The sequence below is a fragment of the Pinus tabuliformis genome, chromosome 8 (assembly GCF_031772625.1).
Source record: "Pinus tabuliformis cultivar Carrire ecotype Pingquan chromosome 8, CPIR1, whole genome shotgun sequence".
Taxonomy (NCBI): Eukaryota; Viridiplantae; Streptophyta; class Pinopsida; order Pinales; family Pinaceae; genus Pinus; species Pinus tabuliformis.
In genome coordinates, this window is record NC_142294.1 from 2,060,481,923 (window position 1) to 2,060,504,728 (window position 22,806).

Below are 22,806 nucleotides of genomic sequence, written 5' to 3' on the forward strand. Positions count from 1 at the left end.
GCGAACCTGACTGAAGGAAAACTTGAAAGAATTAGTTTGAAATTACTTGAGATTCAGAGAATTTCAAATTTGAGCCTTGAAATTCACTGAACACAATGACTTGTCCTACCAATTGTTTCTCCCAAGAATATCTGAAATGTTCATCATCTACACCGGCAACACAAGGCTCCTACCATCACAAGATGAGCAAGCTGATATGATGTTCTCAACCCATCATTTGCAAATTTTATTCTAGAACTAACCAAGCACGAAGAGTCAAATAATATTGCAAGTATAACCGTAAAATATTTGCAATCACATAAAGAGAATCAAGCCATGGAGAGTAGTGCATCTTTGGGTGCCAGGTTTAACTTCATGCAAACGTAAAGTCTTCTAACATATTGTAAAGGTGTCAAATGTCCACTGTCAACCCACATGGTTCCAGTTCACTGACTAATTCTTGTAAAACATTGTACATATAATATAACGTACTATATAAAAAGACCAGGCTCCTTGTGTATAGGGGAGAGTTGGAAGATTCTAACTGTGAAGAGTATCATGAGCTTAGTTCAAAATTTTCAAAGCTGTTTATGACAATCTACATATATGGTGCTTGAACTCCTATGCATGCTTATAAGTTATGATGCTTCAGTTTTTGCAAGGCTAATTTACTACAAATGTTTGATCAACTGGATCACAAATACAACAGATATTCTTTGTTCGAACACTGCAAAATTTCAGGTTAGGAGAATTTGGCAGAAAACAGCAGGTTATTTTCTAACTTTCGTGATGCTCATTTACTAACGGCCGGGGCATAAACTAATCCTATTGGAGCATAGAAAAAAACCTAATCCTTTATATTTAACCATTGAAAACTTAACAAAATCATGAAATATCATGGAATATACAAAACACATAAAACATTCAAAATCAACGACCAGAACCATGTAACTAAAGCTTACCAGCTGAGCCCTGATCTCCTCTTGCTTCTTTTCCAAATCAGCTTTCAATTGATTGACAACAGCACCCTGTCACATCCTATCAAAGTATTAAAAGAATGTTATCACAGGCATCTTATTTGCAAGTTCATTTGGTTAAGTAGACTGTAGGACTCCAAGAATCATTTTAATATCATCATCAGAGTCCAGTAACTACTGCATAGAATACAACTAGACTCCACAGAGATTCTCCCAGTTTCCTCAAAGATTAAGGCCAAACTAATACTGCACACAAGTAAGAACTGTGAGAAGACGTTCAAGATATAAGCACAATACAGGTTACATGTAATTATTTTCACACCAGCCTTTAGAACATGAATGTAAATAAAAAATTAGTTCATTATGGACATTTCCCAGCACTAGTTGACATGTGTGTACTATGGAACTGTACAATGATATCTTTAACAAACCCTAACCCAAGAAGAATAAATAGCAGAAATGTAACAGCGTGTGCCCCTATGCAAAAGAATGAATGAATTCACCTATGATTGCAAAAGAGGTGATCGGGGTGTATTTATATAAATCACTTAAGGTTTAGGACACTAGCTCTCAAAATAAGACTAGGTCGTCCATCAAATAAAATACAATAAAGTGTAGTAATGGGTGTAACAACACACAACTACTCATTGGTCATCCCATTAAGGGCCTAAACTACACGGATTGTGGGCTGCCATATGGCCACCAATGAATATTACACATGATCATCTTGTTGAGTGACAAGCTTCTACCAAATAAAGCCATGAGATGTGAGAAATGAATAGAAGTTGTCAACAAAGTGTCTATCCCCATGATCAGTTCTGATAGATTTGATTCTATGATCGCAATGATTTTCCACCAAGTATTTAAATTCCTTGAACTTCTTGAGGGCTTCATCCTTGGATTGAATAATATATCCAAAGCAAGCAAGAAAAAACGTCAGTGAAGTTAAGGAGATATTTAGCCCCACCAAGAGAGTGGTTATAAACCCCCTGATATCACTATGAGCCAGCTCAAGAGGACAAGGAGCTTGCCCTGCTTAACTTCTGAAAAAGGAATCATCATGATGTTCTCCCAACACACATTCTTCATAGACACCATTGGGTAGTTGAATTCGTGGGAAGGCAATCCACAATCCATGGATGGATAATGTGACACAAAGTCCCAAAGTTGGTATAACCCAAGCATTGATGCTATAGTTTGTTGGTGACATTAATATTGGCAACCACTGCAGAGAATCCACTTCATTTTGAAGTGGATTAAAATTTCCCCAACTTATGACTAGAGATTCAACCAGTGTTCCGCAGGGACACACCCCCCAAGGTGGGGATTACGCCCCATCACTCCCCCATGTTCCCGAGACGGGGAAACGTTTCCCCACATACCCTTTTTGGGGAAACGTCAGGGGAAAAGTTTCCCCAGTGACGGAACATGTTTCCCTTGTAGGGGGGCAGGGGGACGCAAGGGGGATGCAAGGGGGACGAAGGGAGGCAAGCGGGATGTAGGGAGACGCTGATTTTGTACATTACCGCCAAGGATCCTTTGAATGGAAAAAATTTTCGAAAAGGTGATGATTTATGACAAGGGAAGCCTAGTATATGTCCATATTTCCCTACTAGTATTATGCAATTCATGGTGATGTTAAATTCTTAAAGTAAAAGGATGAATTTCATCCTTTTACTTAAATTTTTAACATTATCATGAAATGACTCATGATGTTTGAGAGTGGTTCTGACCTCACTGGATTTCATACGAAGAAAATAGAATTTTATATCTCACTCAAAATCCAAACTTGACAGTTTTTCAAGATTTCAAGATTGGGGGAATTGCAACACTCCATTGGACTTTGTCATGTACGAGGGTATGGAACTAGTATTTAATCAAGAGCATCAAGCCCTCTATGTACCTTGATGTTAGTGGCATTGGTTGTCGAACTCCTCTATCATGAGCCAACTAAAAAAATACCCATCACTCAAACAAAATCTTGACTTAACATTCTATAGCTTTTCTATCTTATTTTAATGCTTAGAGGGTGATATTGATGATGAAGATCCCAATATAGGCAATGATTTTGATGACATGTAGGTATTTGTTGCAGCATGATTTTTTTTTATGCTAGAGGCGATGTGGAACTTGTTTGTTGATGTATTTTTGGTTTAGAGATGGATTGCACTCAATACTATTTTGATTATGTGCACCCTTACATGTTATATAAATGAGAACTTTTGCTTATTTGTGTATAAATGGTTTGGATTCATATGAATGCACATGAATATAGATGTTTTTCTTTAAAATTTGAATATTTTGTGCGTTTTTGGTTGACCACTTTTTTGGTCCAGTTTTTTTACCGATTCCAACCTAGTTCTGACCGGTTCTCGGTTTGGGGTGTCTACTGATTCGATGGCCAGTCCGGTTATGATAACAATGTGTTATAATATAATTCATATAAAAATAATAAATATAAATATAAATATAATAATAATTAATTAACTAATATTTAGTTAGTTAGTAATGAAGAGGCATGTCTTAGAGACATAACAATTCATGAAAGGGCACCTGCCTAGGGTATATAAGCAAACCCTCATTCTCATTTGTAATCATCTCATATCTTCAATCAATTCAATATACATGTCTTACAATGGACATTTACGTCTTTGAAGTATTTTTAAGATTTTCGCTGCGTATACGACTTTTGGTCGTTACACAATGTTTTAGACTTCAACATATTGTTATACGATGAATTTATTTTTAGATGTGCATTGCATAATTTCTTTTATCAAATGATGAATTTAATTTAGATGTACCTTGCAAAATGCCAAATTATGAAATTAGATGGAACATTGCATAAGTTCAAATGATGGATTCATTTTAATTTTAGATGTACATTGCATAAACAATTCATAATAGTCTAATATAAAATGATTAATTTCAATTTAGATGTAGATTTAATAATTATTAAGATTTACTATTTAGTTATTGGCATATTGTTGGGATTTTATTTTTTATTTTTATACATTAAATTTTTAATAATTTTATAATTTTTATGACTTTGATGTCCCCCGTGTTTCCCCGAAATTTCCTTAAATTTTGGGGTTGCTTATATCCATCCCCCCATGTGTGTATCCCCACTCTCGTGCTTCCCCATGCCAGAAACTCAGTGGAACATTGGATTCAATGCAATAATCAGAAGCAATCATCTTAAAATAATAATTTACATTGATAACCCATCTATCTAGCTAAGACTCCACAGTTTTGTTGTTGTGGATAATATGATAAATAAAAAGATGCTTTGGTTGTTCTATTACCATGAAGAGTCATTTGACGTTGGACCATCCATACATCACACATTACTAGCACTACCCTAACAAAAATATGCAGTAGGTGTTAAATGAAAAATAATGGGATTAAGGGCGAGGCAGGAGCGGGAGGGGTATTATATAACCATGACAGTAAAAACGTATCACAATTTGCTTGGGGTCTCAGCACAGCAACCAACAATAATAAAGAATATCTCACATTATGGAAAGGATTGGAAATGGCCATCGAAAACAAAATCACATATCTATCAGTATTTGGACATTGGCCACGAAGGTGAATGGTCTCGACTTTTGGCCCTTTCCCTTAATACTTAATGGTCATTAATTAATTTAAATATTTGATTAATTATTAATATTATTATTTAATTAATATTTTTATGAATATTTTATTCATAACATTACCACCCCCTTTAAACATGATTTGTCCTCAGAGCATAACAAGAAGGGTTTTCTTTAGTTGAACACACTGTTATGGAATGGCATCTTTTACTTTGACTTTGTTTGTGCCTTGTGAGTTGGTGAAGTCCTCATGTGTATTTGCACCTTCCTTGAAGCTGGAAGCGTTAACACCATATAATTTATAATGTCGTCCTTGCCAGTTAAACTCCATGAATTGTTCTTCAAGGTTTGTAGTATAGCTTCCTAATTGTATTAACCATTCTGCACCTAGCACTATATCCATTTCTTTGAGTGGTAGGGCAAATAAATCTGTTTGTAGCTCTAGTTCTTGTATTTGGATTGAAACCTTATGACATTCTCCTATCTCTTCGAACTTTTGCTCAATGGCAACAGTCATGGTCAAGTCCTTGCTTGGGCATACAAAAATATCAAGTTGTTTAGCAAGATCAATGTTTATACAATTGTGAGTACTGCCAAAATCTACAAGTATATTGACATTTCTGCCTCTTATGATCCCTTTAAGCTTTAGGGTTTCAACTTTCAAGGTATAATCTCCTCATCATGTATGTTGGTGATGTAGTAAGCTTAGTGTTCTTTCTTCTTGGAGACTAATTTCTCTGCTTTCAAAGGTGTGGTGGAAGGTATTTTGCAGTCGCTTTTTGTTTTGGTTTTTTGAAGAATTGCTTCCTTCATCATGATTTTATTGGACACATGAGATTGCAGCTAATGATGCTTCTTGTGATGGTTCTTCAGAATCTGAATTCTCATTGTGCATTATAGTGATTTCTTCATTAGGTTCTTGTACTTCAACTTGCCTTCCATCTACTATCTTATAGTAACATAAGGACATGTCTTCACATTTATGTCCTGGTGTCCAATTTTCTCCACACTTGCGACAATTATTTTTCTTCTTTATCCATTTTTCTGACTCATTACTTGAAGTATCTGACTCTTTCTCAACTTCATAAGTATATTAAGACATCTATGTCCTAACGTCCATTTGTCACCACAATACCTACATTTGTTTGTCTCCTTTTTACCTGGGTATTGTTGTTGGTTTTCGTCTTCCTTGAATGATGCCATGTTGAGCTTATGTTTTTGTTCAATAATTTTTGTTGCATGTCTGGCGTCTTCAATAGTTTGGGGTTTGTATAATTTCAATTTCGTACAAATATAACCTTTAAGTCCATAACTATACATTTTAAGTAGTTGTTCATTAGTAAATCCTCTTTGTCTTGTAGCCAATATTTCCCATTCATGGGTATACTCGCTTATAGACCCTTTTTGCTTGAGATGAACAAATTTTTCATAGACATCATCTTCTTCTTCGTCGAAAAAATCTACAAAAGTCTTCCAATGAAAGGAACGAGTGTCACATTTGCCAAACCACAATATGAACCAATCATATGCCTCTACTTCTAAATTGTTGGAAGTCATCATGATTTTCTCACATTCACCTAATGGTGGGATGGATTCAAAAATGGTTTCCATTTTAATAACCCAAACAATAGCACCTTCATGATCTTTACCGTCGTACTTGGGGAGCTCCTTTTTAATTTTTTGATAGTCTTTTTCTGGAAATTTTGTATAGTACTGGCTACATGAGAAGTGTATTTGCGGAATTTGCGGAATTTCATGATTTGGGGGATCTTCGCTATCTAGAGTTTTGGGGCTTTGTGTTGGTTCTAAGGCAATTAAGGGGTTTATAAAAAATGATTTCATTGTTCCTATTAATTGATCCATTCTTTCCTCTTGTTCCTTAACTTTACAGGTTGCTTCACGTTTGTCTTCATCCCTCAACTTTAAGAATGCCTGTCAGTGATAATCAAAATCTTTTTTCTTGATTCTACATCCCTTGCAACATTTTTCAATGTTGTCTGTCTTCTTTATATCAGTTGTTAGTTCCTCTTGAGTTTCAATCATATTCGTTTGCCCTTCCCCTAGCTTTATTTGTCTTTTTCCGACATTGTCAAGGCGATGACACACTTTATCAAGTTCTTCTCGATATTTGGTAATGTCGGCTTCATCATTATTCCCCATCTTGGATTTGTTTTTCTTCGAGCAGGACGAAAAACAATGGACGAACATTATCGAGATGTTGGAAGACAGTGGTGAGGGGTCAGACGACGGTGAGAGATCAAACAGTGACCAAGCAAAAAAAATGTGGCACAGAGCAAGCTCTGGCCACGATTCGTGATGGTTCACGGTAACACTACGCGTGGACGAGTGTGGACAGTAAGTTTGCAGGGAATAGGGCGGTGGATAGGCAACAATAGTGAGAACGATGTATATGGAGTCGATTTGGATGTGTATATGGAGTCGGTTTGGACGGGGTCAGAGTGTGAAACGGTGATTGGCAATGGAGTGTAAACTGAGACGTGTATAAACAAGGCGGTAGTAATAGCAAGATGATATGGATGATGGCACACGAACAAATGAACAATGCTCAAAATGCAGAGAACGCAGTAGATGATGCAGTTGTGGAATAAAATGATTGTTTGTGTAGTTGATCCGAACTTAAACAGGAACACAACAAATTACAGATATAACCATAAATACAGAGATGCAGCAGAAATAACACTTCATTTCATTAATATCAAATACTAAAATAAGCTTACAAACAAAATGGAAATAAACTAGCTCGAGCGATGGTGGCTTATCTTTGAGAAGAGATGTGGCGGCTACATGCTCTCAACTATGTTAGAATGAGGCTTAAGGACCTATTTATTATTGAACAACAAGGGAAAACCCTAAACAACCAAAACCCTAACCCCAGGAGATGGAACGCCAAGAGTTTGTGGGCCCCGTTGGAGTTAGTTGGGCAGCCAATTTCCCGAGGTCGTAACTTGGTCATATTATCTTTGTTTGGCGCGTGTGATACCTTGTTGGAAAATCTCTCCGAGTACTACAGGATTTGCAGAAGGCCCCTACCTATGGCTACGAGACTGCTGCGGACCTCAATAAAACGTCGTTTAGGGGGTCAAAACTGCTCAAAATAGTAAATGTTGCAATAAATAAGGAAACAGATGAAACCGACTAGAGGTCTAGGTGGAATACGGGGGTGACCACCAATATCCACCTGGATCAGTCCTCCCTCCTTAGCAATCAATGGTCCCCATTGCATGCAAAGCCTCCATGAGGTTAGGAATTTTTGGCGAGTGTTCTTGATCTGCACGTCCATGATCTAATCAGTTGTGGCATGTTCCATGCAATCTGGGTTTAGCTATGTTGGTGTTAGTTGTTCTGCAATGTCGGATGTGTCCAACAATGGTGGAAAGTATGGCCAAAGGTGGTCTACATTGAACACTGGGTGTAGACCAAGGAACAGTGGAACACAAAGCTCGAAGGCATTGTCCCCTATAGCCTTGGTGATGGGGTATGGCCCATATCGGAGCGGGCGAAGCTTACAATGGGGTCCAACGAGGCGCTCCTTCTACAAATGTAGCCAAACTTTGTCATCCACCTGGAACTTGTGTGACACCCAATGTTGATCATGGCGTTGTTTATACTTAGCATTAGCTTTATCCAATATATCATGGACCTGTTGGCGAATGTGTTGAACTCACTCAATGAAGTTAGCCCTATCGGCTTCAGACTGGATGTGATCTGAATCTGCCTGAGTAGCTACAAATGGTATGGCCACATCAATAAGAAATAATGGTCGAAACCCCAGCCTTACCTGAAAGGGGTTGTGGCCCGTTGAGCTATGGAGAGTTCTTTTGTAGCTTTGTTCGACATAGGGGAGGCTTTCATCCCATGTGAATGGATGCTTCGAGTTGTGCATGTGCAGAATGTGTACGATCATCATGTTGATGACCTCTATTTGGCTATCAATTTGGGGGTGAAAAATCGTGGACTTAGTAAGTTTGGTATCCAACATCGACTAGAGACTTAATCAAAATGCACTTAGGAATCCGTTTTCCCGATTTGAGATAATGGACTGTGGGATCCCAAAGTGTCCCCACACTCGCTCAAAGAAGAGCTTAGCAGTGGTCTCTATTGTGATACTCTTCTTGCGGGCTGCCATAATGGCCATCTTAGAGAATTTGTCCACAACAACAAAAATGCAGTCGTTGTTGTGCTTAATAGAAGGAAGGCCCGACATGTAATCTATGGAGATGGATTCCCAAGGTCGACTAGGAGTAGGGAGAGGAGTATATAGGCCTTGCTTTTTGATGGTTGGTTTGGCAATGGCACAGGCAGTGCAATATCTAATGTATTTCCCAACATCTTGACGAAGGTTCAGCCAATAAAAATACTTCTGCAATACTACCACTGTTTTCTCTACTCCGAAACGTCCAACAACCCCACTGTATTGTGCCTCCCAAATCATCTTGGCACGCTCGCTTGAAGGAACACAAATGTGTCCCAGGTGGCATAACAGTGCATCTTGGAGGTGAAAATTTGGAACTTTCTTACCTTCCAGGAGTGTCTGGTATGTGTTGCCGAATTCTGGATCGCTCTTGTAAAGATGTGGCCACCCCGAAGTCTCGTGCCCACAGGAGTCAAGCACAGTGATCAGCGCCATGACTGGTGGTCGGCTGAGGCAATTTGCAACATTATTGGTGTTGCCCTTCTTGTACTTAATGTTCAAATGGAATTGTTGCAAGTATGTGGACCATTTCTGATGGCGATCGTTCTGCAACTTCCCTTGTGTCTATATGAACTACAGGGGTCGGTGGTCTGTGTGGATGATCGTTTCCTTCCCCAAAATGTAATGCTTCCATTGACGACAGGTTTGCACAATGGAATATATTTCTTTGTCATAGGTAGGATACTTTCAGACTGTGTCTGAAAATGTTTCACTATGGTAAGCCACAGGATGCCCCTACTGAGTAAGAATTGCACCAATAGCATTGTTGGAGGCATTTGTGTCAATCTCAAATGGTTGTTGCAGGGCTAGTAATGTGAGCACTGGTGCAGAGCAGAGGCGATGCTTCAACTCAGCAAATGCCTTCTATTGGGTTTCGGACCAAAATAACTTTGTTTTCGCTCTGCCCTTAGTGACTTGACATAAAGGCCTAGTGATATGAGAGAAGCCCAACACGAACCTACAATAGAAATTGGCAAGACCCAGAAAGTTGCAGAGCTCTGTTAGAGTGGTTGGGGCTGGCCAATCCCGAATGAATTGTATCTCAGTTGGGTCCACATGCACACCTTGCTCATCAATGTACCCCAGATATTGAACCTGGGTCATGCCAAAAGTACATTTCTCCAAATTGGCACACAGCTTGTGTTGTCGTAGGGTTTGATGGACCCGTCGAATATCGTGGAGGTGCTCTTCGCAACTCTGGCTAAAGATCAACATGTCATCTAAATACACCATCACGAATACATTGGTGAAGGGTCGCAAGATGTCATACATCAATCTCATGAAAGTTGTGGGGGCATTCGTCAACCCAAAAGGCATGAACAACCATTTGAAAAGGCCCTTCTTGGATTTGAAGGCAGTCTTCCACACATCAGAGGGTTCAATAGGCACCTGGTGATAACTAGACTTCAAGTCAATCTTGCTAAAATATTTTGCCCCCTTGAGCTGGTCAAGAAGGTCATCAATCTGTGGGATTGGGTACCTATTCCAGACAATGATCTTGTTCAGCGTCCGAAAGTCAATATAGAGTCTCCAGGTCTCGTCGTTCTTCTGTACCAATACAATCGGGCTCCCATAGGGTGATGAGCTTGGCCTGAGGTGCCCTTTCTGCAACAACTCCTGAATCTACCTCTTGATCTCATCATTCTCCAAAACAAAGCGTCAGTACATTGGTCCATTGTGTAGTGGCGCACCCAAGGTCAGATCGATGGAGTGCTTGACCTAACAGTGCAGAGGTACCGCAGTAGGTAAGGCAAAAATGTCCCTGTACTCCTCCACAACCTTGTCCATATGTTGTTGATGTGCGAAGGAGCCCTGTCTAGAAGTCATGGCCACAATCTTCTTCTTGCCCGGAGGGTGAATCATAAGGAAAACAAATTTTCTGGTTTGTGAAATGATCCTACTATATTACTTTGCAGAGATCAAGGAGATGGCAGTAGGCAAGGCTACTCATGTATCCTGTACAACTTATTTCCCAAAGTAATAATTATAGAGCAAGGTCTAGACTCATATACAGCATGCCGCTTCCACAAGTATGGTTGTCCTAATAATACATCACAAGCTTCAAGAGGAGCAACATCGAATAGTACCTCATCCATGAAGGGCTTGATGCTATAGGGAAGGCGGCACAGTTGACTGACGCGGAGATTTCGTCCTTGGTGAAGCCACCCAATGGTGTACGGCTACGAATGTGTTGTAGTCAATAGGCCCAGCGGCTTCACGACCTCTGCTGAAATGAAGTTCTTTTGGCTCCCGCTGTCGACAATGAACTGCAGCAGAGAACCCTTCACCCACATCTGTGAGTGGAAGTGGCATTCCCCCTCCTCTAGATCTTCAAGCTCATTCTTCTGGATCTTGGTGGTGGCCATTGTGGCACTGGGCTCTGCATTAATGATCTACTTCCCTTTGTCATTCCTTTTGTTGAGTTTTGACTCAGAGTCAGAACATGCGTCTGATTCAGAAGCCTTCAACTCGGCCACTAGTGACTACTTGGCCCGACACTCACTTGTGTTGTGAGTGGAGATCTTATGGAACTCACACCATTTTCCCGTGTCCTTCTTTGTATTCGTGGTGTTGTTCTTTGCTTGTAGCTTCGACGGGTTGTCCTGGGTCGCCCCGCCTTGGGTTTGTCCTTTGCTTTGCAGTTTGGGGGCGCCTTTCCAAAGTCTTGCTTCTTCTGTTTAAACCTCTGCTCAATCTTGACAGTGTATCGGTACGTCGTGTCGAGCAAGTAGATGTCCAAGAACTCCATCTCGTCCTGGATGTACCTATGTAGGCAGTGGCAGTACTTGAGTACCAAATGTTGCTCAGAATGCTTGATACCTAACTTTGTGCGAAGGGCATGAAAAACACTGGTAAACTCTGACACGTCTTAGTCCCTTTCCTACCGCAGCGTGGTCCACTTTATGTATTTATCTTCATAACCCCCGACAAGGTAGTACTACTCCTTGACGGCGTCCAAGAACGAATTCCAAGTGGGTGCAGTTGAAAATAGTGAGGGCGTATTTTCGTCCTTCTTCTCATGAAGAGAAAAATATCCTTCTAGCATATTTAACCATTTATCTACAACATCCGCATCTACCTGACCTTCAAATATGGGGATGTCAAAGTTAAATTGTACCTTAAAGGGTGTGGCGCTTCCAAAGTGGCTACTGGAAGGAGATGCGTCGCCTTTGCGTAGCCACTGAAGGATCTGGACAAAGTTGTCCATCATCGCATTCCTTTGTTGCTCGAGAGCTTCTTCAAGCAAGATTTTGAAAGGATCTCCTGCCCCCTCGTCTTTCTTCTCTTCCGCCATGAGAGGTCGTCGAGATTTGCAAGACTAGTCTTGCAAAGGTTTGTCCAATTTGAACCCTAACTCCTTATATCCTGACCTCGTTGCGGACATGCAAAGAAAAACAGAGAAAGAGTAGACTGCTCTGATACCACTAATCTGAACTTAAACAGGAACGCAACAAATTACAGATATAACCATAAATACAGAGATGCAACAAAAATAACACTTCATTTCATTAATATCAAATACTGAAATAAACTTACAAACAGAATGGAAATAAACTAGCTCAGGCGATGGTAGCTTATCTCTAAGAAGAGATGTGGAGGCTACATGCCTTTCAAATCTGTTACAATGAGGCTCAAGGGCCTATTTATTATTAAACAAGGAAAAATCCTAAACAACCAAAACCCTAACCCCAAGAGATAGAACGCCAAGAGTTTGTGGGTTGAGTTGGGGTTAGTTGGGCAGCCAACTTCCTGGGGTCGTAACTTGGTCATATTATCTCCATTTGGCGCAGTCGATTCCTTAAGCCAAAAAAGGCTCCATTATAGCACAAGGAAGTTTGGAAATGGACAATAGCCTTAGATTCGCCCCAATTCCCTAATGATAATTGAAGGTTTGAATATTAGTCAGATTAGAAGGGGCGCATTCCTTCCCCTTTGTATTTGTTTCGGATTAGAAGGGACGCATTCCTTACCCTTTGTATTTGTTCTAATGAGCTCTTCGAGAAGTAATCATTGGATACATGAACAATACTTGCAAAGGAAACCTTGTGGATATGAAACATGGTCAGCTCTCTTCATATTTTTTTGTTATGTGGTTTGAATCCAAAATATGTTGGGTCTCGAAATCCAGCGGCTTGATTATTTCGTAATGCCATCTTTGGGGAAGGATCACTGACCTTCTCAAATTCAAGGATAAGGGCAGTTCTAACAAGTAATGGAGTTCGTTCTCCCTTCTTGCAGCAGCCCTGGTTAAAGGAGAAATGTTGTCGCCTTCATGTAAACTAGCGGTTTGGACATTGAATGGAGAGGCATGCTTGTAGATGTCATTAATGAATCAATTCCTCAATGATTCACTAGGGAGGTAGACCTTCTTGCTCCTCGATAACAGTGCCAAAATGTTACCGCTCAAACTAGCAGGGGGTCCTAGAGGGGCACTTGCTAGGTTAAGAGCAACAATGAAGCTAAAGCCCACTATCACCACAGCTAAAGCTTCCTACTCTTTACGAACTTTCACCAATGGGAGGAGACTCGATATATAGAGAATCACTTATGAAGGATAGATCAACTAAGATGGATGTGAAGTGATCTCGGGGACCCTTTCCTAGGGGAGGCTCAAGAATGGGACTTGCTTGCTTCTTAAGCAAGGTACAAGGCTTTCTAGGAGAAGGGGATGAGGATTTAAGGGCTAGGTTTAAGGAGTGTGAATTGTAAAGGAGCTTCCAAAACCCTAAAATCCTTGTTGAACTTGGTTTCCCAAGTGGTTTTTGAAGAGTTGACTTTGACAAGGTATGGGACCACACAGGACCAAGTGGACCCAAGTTAGGTCAAGAGGAAAGAGTTTAGCAACCAATGATAGATTTGAACTACACAAGGAGTTGAAGGGGATCAAAGAATTGATTTTTACTCAAAGGTTCAAAATGATCCCTATGAGGGACTATGGAAACTTAGGGCAAAAATCAATCTCAGGGCTAGGGCTTGGGGTATCTTACAACCCCCCATTGAAATTCCCTCATATTTGGAGAAGGCCTAGGAGAGACACCAGAGCAGTAGAGGCCAAGAGAGCTAAGTTTTTCTATGGGTGGTTTGTCAGGAAAATGATGCCCTAGGAGCCATAATGTGGCTAAACCTAGAATAAAGGCGAGGTGTAGAAAAATGGTTCTTTAAGTGGTCACTTTATGGTAGACTAGTGCCTAATCCTTTGGGGAGATTGGAGTCAAGAAGAATATGAAGATGGACTTCGTTTCTAGGTCAAGGAGGGTTCAAGGACAACTTGTCATTAGGGCAAAAGAGAGTGACCTCAAAGCTTTTAAACTTCGTTTTGCAAGGTAAGATGGCTTGTCAAGATAAATTCAACCACAAAATTAACCCTAGAAGAATTCGTTCAACATACATGGCCCACACATAGAGATATGCTATATAGAGACATGATTCCACAATTTCGCAGTAAATGCATGCAGCAACTAGCTGTAGTATAGCAAAAATTTTATCATCAATGTATGTGACAAAGTAAAGAGTATATAGCATTAAATTTGTACTTACATGTAAGAGAATAATCCAACAACCAATAAACTTGCCAATCAAGAAGCTCCAAGATAAGAAAAGATAATCCATACATCAAAATTCATCCATGCTCCAAAATTTCGTCCACCAAGAAGGAATAACAAAAATCTCAAGAGAGGTACAACTCCAAACCAAGTGATGATCAGAAATGAACTCTCATCATTTGTATTTATACGCCTCTAAGGAGTTCAATTTAGATACTTGAGCCTACATTAGCCCCTAAAATAAAAATATTGTGCAAATAACCAACTTTTGGTGACAAGCCCACCAAACTAGCTCATAAACAAAATAACAAGCCTCTCAAGAGGTCGAATGATCAATAATACATGTCGTTGGGCTCTCTAGAAAACCTAATAAAGTCCACAAGTGTTGTAATGATGAATAAGACTCCCAAAAGTAATGGACAAGGGGTTGGCCTCTTGTTCTCCACATAATAAACATGTGGTGCTCCCAATGGGTGTGAAGGCACACAAGGGGCCTCATGGGTCTCCAAGTAAGTCGAAAATGCATGTAGATCATCTGTAAGGGCTCAGATGATGGTGTAAGTGATACCACATCATAATACAAGTCCTGGGTCATCTGCCAAGTGCATGGTACAACTGTGGGCCGGCTGGGCAAAGGTGAACCAGGTGCATCTTCGTCCAATAGGTGAATCTCGAGCAATCTCTAAACATCTTTGGGGATCCATGGAGAGATGTCTACTGTTGTGGAGGCCCATGGCTCTCAACACACACCGTACATGTGTCAATGCAGCGCTCTGGAGGGTTAGGACCCTGTATAGGGAGACCAAACCCAAAATGGAGGCCACCTGCAATCCTGCATAAGATCCAATGCGTCCCCTAGACTTCCAGTACAATAAGTCATCAAGGAAATCAAGTAGAAGAGCTTACAAACCATGGACAACTAGTGGGGACTTCATAATGGCATGCCCTTCCATAATGGGCTTTGGCATTTGCTAATGTCTCCAAGCTCCAAATGGGGTTAACCAAGTATCTTATTAGGTGGCTTTTACTTCTAAAGGGGATAGTATGTCCAAGGTACATCCTTTAAAGGGTGGTGGCATGTGATAAAGAGATGAATGGAGTAGGGAATGAAAGGGGCAGCCCTGGGTCACATGTTGGGGTACAAGGGTAGCTAATACAAGGGGAGCCCACATTTAGGTATATAATGTGTAGGAGGGGGCAATCGTGGTACATGAGGTGCCCCGGCCTTGATTTTTCCACCCTTCTATGCCTTTTGCTTTTTATGGTTTTCTTTAATTGATTGTTTGGGGCTCAAGGGGTAAGAGCATGATGTGTGAGATATAGCAGTGGATAACCCCTTAAGATAAGGTCGGCCATAGCCCACCAGCGGTTGGGACAATCGTGGGTTCCTAAATGATAAAAGAGGTTCATCTAGGGCCTGTACGAACCAGGGTGATGGCCATGATGATAGGGTAGAGCTCATGTATTGGCTTTTGCCCACGTGCTAAATGTGTTTGTCAAGGATACCTTTTGCATTTTGTGGTACATCTTCCTATTGGATGTGGCCAATTATGCTTTTACTTTTCTTTTCAGCTGCATCAACCTCTGGGGCATCATTCAAGGCCCGATCCAAAGTGTGAGGAAGGGAAGGGGGCAGGCTAACCCTATGTGGACCCAGTGGAGGAATGTGGACCCAGGTGAGAGAAATGATAAATGGGGTCATAATTAGTGGAAGGGGAGTGATATATGTGGATGAGGGAGTGGGACCACGCAACCAAAATCAAGGTTTCCCATGTAGTACCATCCCTAAAGCCCATGGGTCAGTAAAAGAGATCCCACGGGACTAGGGTCCAAGGTTAACATCCAAAAGAGGTCTAGGGGACAAAAGCACAGACCTAGCCCACTCTTTCCACTAAATCCCCCCCATTAATCCATGCCCATAAGTGTCCATGATAAGAAAACCGCGATACTCAATTATCAAATGACAAGGCATACCTTTAGATTCGGGAGGTACACCTTCAAACATACAATCATAACAGATGGATAAGGGACCACATCGCTGGCTTAGGTGGCGAAGAAATGGCAAACGAGCTAGTTGGTTGTTATGAATATAATTTATATAAAGATAAAATATAAATGAATGAATAATAATCATAATTAATGAATGATTAGTTAATGAAGAGGCATGTCTCCAAAAGACATGACCATTCATGAAGGGACACCTGCCTAGGTATATAAGCAGGTACTCACTGCAACATTTCTTATCCTTGTACATTTTCATATATATTAATAAAATATTATTTGCAAAATACATTTATGTATTTCACATTTTAAATCAACAAGCTACGGTTTTGTTGCTTCAGTGGTATCAGATCTATGCAAACCTTTGGATGTTATCAGTTGCACAATATGCCATTGCATTTACGTCCTAAAATCATTGAGCAGTTAGTAAAATTGAAGAAGCATTTCAGCAATTACAAAAATCATGTTCAGGAGTTACGGCGTGTCTAAAGAAAAGCTATGCAAAAATCCATAATAAGGAAGACGATTGTGATGGTGAAGAAACGAAACAAGGTGAAGCAGGAGAAGAAGATTTTGATCAGAATGATGATAATGAAAATGAAGAGGTAATAGATAATGATGAATATGAAAATGATATTGACCAAGATGAAGATCCAATAATTTTTGATGTAGAAGTAGAAGTGAAGAAGATTTCAGACTCTATAGTACACAATGGAAAAGCGAGTATAGTGGATGCTACTAATGACAAGACAATAATAAAAATGCATATGGCTACTACAACTGTTGTTGGAGCCACTAACAAAAGCGTAAAACTAGATTTTGACTTAAATGATGGTTTTTCTATGGAAAACACAAATCAAGATGATGCAGCAGCTTCTGTTGTATCTATGTTGTTGATTTAGGGTAGCATCGGATGTGCTATAGCAACGAAATTTGGCAGAGAGGTTGGGGCACCTAAGATCTCCAATGCCCAGAAAGAATTTGGGCAGATTCTAAACAAATCAAGAGATATTAAAATAATTAATATTTTTAATGGAGTCCCTAAGTCTAAACTTAGGGAAAATAAAATATTAATGTGTATTAATATAAATCTGTGTTAGAATGGTCCAGAAGACATGGATCAAGCCAGATCTAATCTTAGCCGTTGATAAGGGACTTAATCTCGACCGTTGAGATGTCAATAGAAAAAGTATAAGAGAAGGCATGAGAGGCACTTGGAGAAGATACTAAGGGAGACCAGTCAGTTCAATTTCTGGAGCGGGGTTTGCTGAGAAATTGCACCAGGGTTCTAGAGAGAAGTCAGGAGGCAGCAAGTACGAAACAGAGAAACAAGAGATCAGCACAGAAGAGGCAGACGCAGAGCCAGAGGAAGCCACGCAGAGCCAACAGAGACTGCGCAGAGCCAGAAGGGCATGCGTCATCCACGCAGAGGCCCAAAGAGGCTGCGCAGAGCCTCAGCAAGCTGACGCAAAGGGTTTCAGGGTGTAGCAGAGGTCAGTGGGGCCTACGCTGGGTTTAGAAAATTGTTGAATAATAAAATCGTCCCTTGCTGCATTGGTTTTCCCACATTGGGTTTTTCTAGGGACATTAGTCCAAAATAACTGTGTCAATGTGTGCATATGTTTGTTTCTGTATTACGGTGTGATATCTGCAGCAATATTTATTTTAATGTTTGTTGAAGTAATTTCATGAATAACTTATGATGAAATAAGTAGGAAAAGTAAATCATTCGTTGCAGCGATAGAATTTTGACATGGGATTAGAGGAAGTAATCAAAGACATAAAGGGAAAATCAATTATGGGTCGAGACCACGATGCAGAGGCATCCACCTCTAGGGACTCACGCAGATTTTCAAAAGATTGCACAAGAGAGAGAGATTTTGATTTCTCTATGTTGGCTTCCAGGTTGGAAGAAGAAGTGGCGTGAATGACTAGTGCTGCATCATTAGAAGTATGGTATATAAATAGTGGAGCCTCATGGCATATAACGGGAATCAAGGAGTGTTTGTCAGAATATCGAGAAGAGAAGATGAACTTTCAGATCACCATGGGGAACAAGGCAAAGTGTACTCCAATAGGAAAGAGTACCATAGTTTTTTAAACAGAATCGACAGAGTGGTTACGTGCCACAAATGTGTTGCATGTGCCAGGATTGGGGATGAACTTACTTTCCGTGTCACAACTACAAGGCAAGGGCTATGACGTCTACTTCATCAAGGAAAAGATATACGTCAAACACCCGAGCTGGAAAAAGAAAGTGCAAATCGGCATCAAAAGTAATCGGTTGTACAGATTACAACTAGAATCTCCAATGGCACTAATAAGCAATGATGGGAACAAAGACTTGAATGAACTATGGCACAGGAGGATGGGTCACTTGCACCATGGAGCTCTGAGAATTCTCAGGAGCACTATAACAGGAGTTCCGGATCTGAGTACGGAACGAGATGATGTATGCAGGGGATGCGCTCTAAGAAAGTATGCCAAGGCAGCGTTTCCTAGGAGCAACCACAGGGCCAAGAGTGTACTAAGATTGATACACTCAGATATCTGCGGACCTATGTCCATCAAAGCTCTCAGCAGTGCCGAGTATTTCCTTACCTTCATTGATGACCACTCGAGGAAAACTTGGATCTATTTTGTAAAAACCAAGGATGAGGTTTTCTGTCGATTCAAGGAGTTCAAGGCTCTAGTGGAAAATCTAACAAGTAAGAAAATAAAAGTCTTGCGCTCAGATAGAGGTGGAGAATATGTCGATAAGGACTTCATTGATTATTGTGCTAAGGAGGGCATCAGAAGAGAGTGGACAGCTCCCAACAATCCGAAGCATGGGGCGGCAGAAAGGAAAAACAAGACTATTGTAGAAGCAGCTAGGGGGCCATGTTGTATGTTCAGGATATGCCAAAATTCTTGTGGGCAGAAGCATGCAACACAGTTGTCTACGTTCAGAACAGGACTCCTCACCAGGCATTGGGCAAGATTACTCCAGAGGAAGTCTTCACTGGGAAGACACCTGAAGTCAGTTATTTCAGGATATTTGGGAGTTTGGCATATTGTCACATACCCAAAGAAAAGAGGAAGAAGCTGGATCAGACTGCAGAAAAGGGGTATCTAGCAGGATATAGCGAGAACGCTAAGGCATACAGGATCTATCTTCCAGGAAGCAAGAAGGTAGTAGTACAACGAGATGTAAAGTTCATGGAGGACAGAGCGTTTAGAAGAACTCGCGAAATGCTTTCCAAGGAGCAGTCAAAAGAGGATCCGTTGGTCATGCCTCTTCAACTAACGAAAGTGAAGAATCCTTCCTCAGGTTAGGAAGATTCTCAGGATGAGGAAGAGGAGCAAACAGAAGCACCTATTGGCAGAGGAAGAACCAGCAGAGAACTTCGTCAAATTCTGCGTGATGCAGAGAACTTCATCGGAGAGCCAAGGAACAGTAAAAGGGAGCGAAAACAGCCAAATAGGTATCAGGTGTTAGTAGCTCAAGATGGAGAGCCTGCCAACTTCAAGGAGGCAGCTCAGCGTCAAGTCTAGCTAGATGTGATGGTGGAGGAGTATAACTCCATAATGGTAAACGATGTCTGGGAGGTGGTGTCAAGGCCTCAAGACAGATCTGTGGTAGGTTCAAGATGGATCTACAAGATCAAATATGTTGCAGACGGCAGTATTGAAAAATACAAGGCCAAGTTTGTGGCTAACGAGTATGCTCAAAAGGAAGGGATTGACTATGTGGAAACCTTCACCCTGGTAGCCAAGTATACATCTATTAGGACCGTGATATCTCTTACAGCGCAGATGGGATGGGAGATCCATTAGATGGATGTCAAGACGACATTTCTAAACGGGTTAATAGAAGAAGTATACATTGAACAACCAGAAGGCATTGAAACTCATGAGAAGAAGTCTCATGTATGCAGACTGAAGAAAGCCTTGTATGCGCTGAAGTGGGCACCAAGAGTGTGGTATGGTCGAATAGATGGCTACTTGCAAAAGATGGGGTTTGTCAAGAGTGACGCGGATCCTAATCTCTACTATCTGATGGTAGAGAGCGAGCCACTTATCTTAGTATTATATGTGGATGATCTCTCCCTGACAGGATCATTGAAGACTACAAGAAGAATCTAGCCACAAAGTTCAATACGAAGGATTTGGGACGAATGCATTATTTCCTAGGGTTGGAAGTTTGGCAGCAGAAAGGAGAAATCTTCCTTGGGCAAGGAAGGTACGCTACAGAAATCCTGAAAAGGTTCGGGATGGGAGACTGTAGACCTATGGCTATGCCAATGATCACCAACTGGAAGACGATTGATGCATCAGAAGACGAGGATGTCAATCCCACCCTATACGGACAGCTCATAGGGTCCCTGATGTATCTAGTCAATACCAGGCCAGATATTTGCTACGTTGTCAACACCAATGTTGCACGAAGTGGGGATGAAGCGGGGACGCGAAAACGTCATTTTCCAAAAATCTAGGAAGCGAAGCGTCTGATATATATATATATTTATTTATTTATTTATATTTTTTTGCATTTATACTCAAAACAAACATCCCAAATACCAAATTAGTTGTAGAAGACATGAAAACATGCATTTTTTGCATAAATCAAGATAGATATAACATCCATTGTACATTAAAGATTAATTATTCGAGCATCAACCATCTAGAATCTAGATTCTTCTCCTCTTGTCTAGCCTTTGCCTCTACCTCGATTGTCTAGAGATATTAGTCAACGTTGCCCAATTTTGATCAAACTAGCTAATTCAAGACTTAAAATATGGTAGAAAAAGCTTAACATGCTTGATCGATGATTTTGACTTGATTGAAAGGTAATTTTTTGCTAAGGGCGTGCCGCGTGACAAAGGAGTTCAAAAATTAACACCACCAACACTAGGGTACATATAGGGCTTGGTGCTCTTGATTAAATGCTAATCGTATACCTTCATACTTGATATAATCTAATGAAATGCCACAATCCCATTGATCCTGAATTCCTAAAAACTGTTAAGTCTGCTGAATTTTGAATAGGATATGAAATTCTATTTTCTCCATATGAAGTCCAATGAGGCTGGAACCACTCTCAAACATCCTGAGTCATTTCATGGTAATGTTAAAAATTTAAGTATAATGATGAAAATGAAAAATAAAAGAGAATGTCACTTTTACTTTAAGAATTTAACATTAACATGAGGGAGCATCTGCTATATTTATATTTCTTTTTGCCTTCATTCCTCACCCTAACCCAAGGTGGACCCACCCCCAACAAGCAAACTCACCTAAAATTAAACAAACAAAAAAATGATTTTCTAAACGTTTTTCCGGAAGCGTACACTTCACCCTCCGAAGCACCACGCTTCACACTGCCGAAGCGTCGTACGAAGCGCGCTTCGAAGGAAAGCTTCCAAAATTTCCTGGAAGCGTCCAAAACAGGCGGAAGCGCGCTTCCGTCGAAGCTTCCTAGACGCTTCCGCACAGGACACGCTTCTGGGCTTGGAACCAGGGGGCGCTTCATGCAACATTGGTCAACACCCTCAGTCAGTTCATGGTGGAACCAAAGAGGGCTCACTAAGCAGCAGCCAAGCATGTTCTCAGGTATTTACAGGGAAACGTTGATTATGTGCTCTTGTACAACAAGGGGAAGAATATCAGGTTGAGTGGATTCACTAATGCAGATTGGGCAGGGAGTTCAGTGGAACAGAAAGTACCTCTGGTACTATTTCAACATTGGATTAGGGATAACCTCCTAGTGCAGTACGAAACAGAAGTCTGTGGCTCTAAGCTCGTCTGAGGCAGAATATATGGCAACAAGAACAACTTCGTGTGAGGACATATGGCTTAGAAAACTGTTGGTAAACCTATTCAGAAGAAATATAAAGGCGACCAAGATCATGTGTGATAATCAGAGTTGCATCAAACTCTCTAAGAATCCAATATTTCATGATAGGTCAAAGCATATTGATATCCGGTGTCACTTTGTCAGAGATTGTGTCCAACGAGAAGCTATACAGCTGAGCTACACTCCTACAGGGGTACAAGTGGCAGATATCCTCACGGAGGCCCTTGGAAAGTCAAAATTTGACTACTTCAGGGAAAATATGGGGAAGGTAAAGAACTCCTTTTAGAAATAGTGTGTTAGCAGCACAAATGAAGAGGGAGTTGCAGTGCAGATGCAGTGTTGGGAGAAAGGACCAACAGCAGCACAGATGCAGAGGGAGTTACAGTGCATATGCAGTGTTCAGAGAAAGGACCAACAACAGCACAGATGCAGAGGAAGTTGCAATGCGGACGCAGTGTTGGGAGAAAGGACCAGCAGCAGCACGGATGCAGAGGGAGTTGTCGTATAGATGCAGCAGTGGCAGTGGCAGAGTCATGGGCAACAGTACAGGAGGCAGCAGTGCAGAGGATGTTGGGCAGGAAGGCCTAGCATCAGCACAGGTACCAATGCCGAATGATCATAGTAATACTCAGTGAGGAGTATTGCTAGAGCACAGTCCTCGCTA

The 22,806-nt window shown here is 40.8% G+C and overlaps 1 protein-coding gene across 1 annotated transcript in view; it reads right to left on the reverse strand.

Annotated features, from left to right (window-relative positions):
• The window catches only part of LOC149244733 (protein BLISTER-like), a 111,536-nt gene that overhangs the window by 41,576 nt on the left and 47,154 nt on the right, over nucleotides 1–22,806 (reverse strand). The window contains exon 3 of the mRNA XM_089374979.1: nucleotides 942–1,007. Coding sequence (XP_089231105.1) covers nucleotides 942–1,007 — 66 coding nt within the window. The remainder of the gene's footprint in view (nucleotides 1–941; nucleotides 1,008–22,806) is intronic.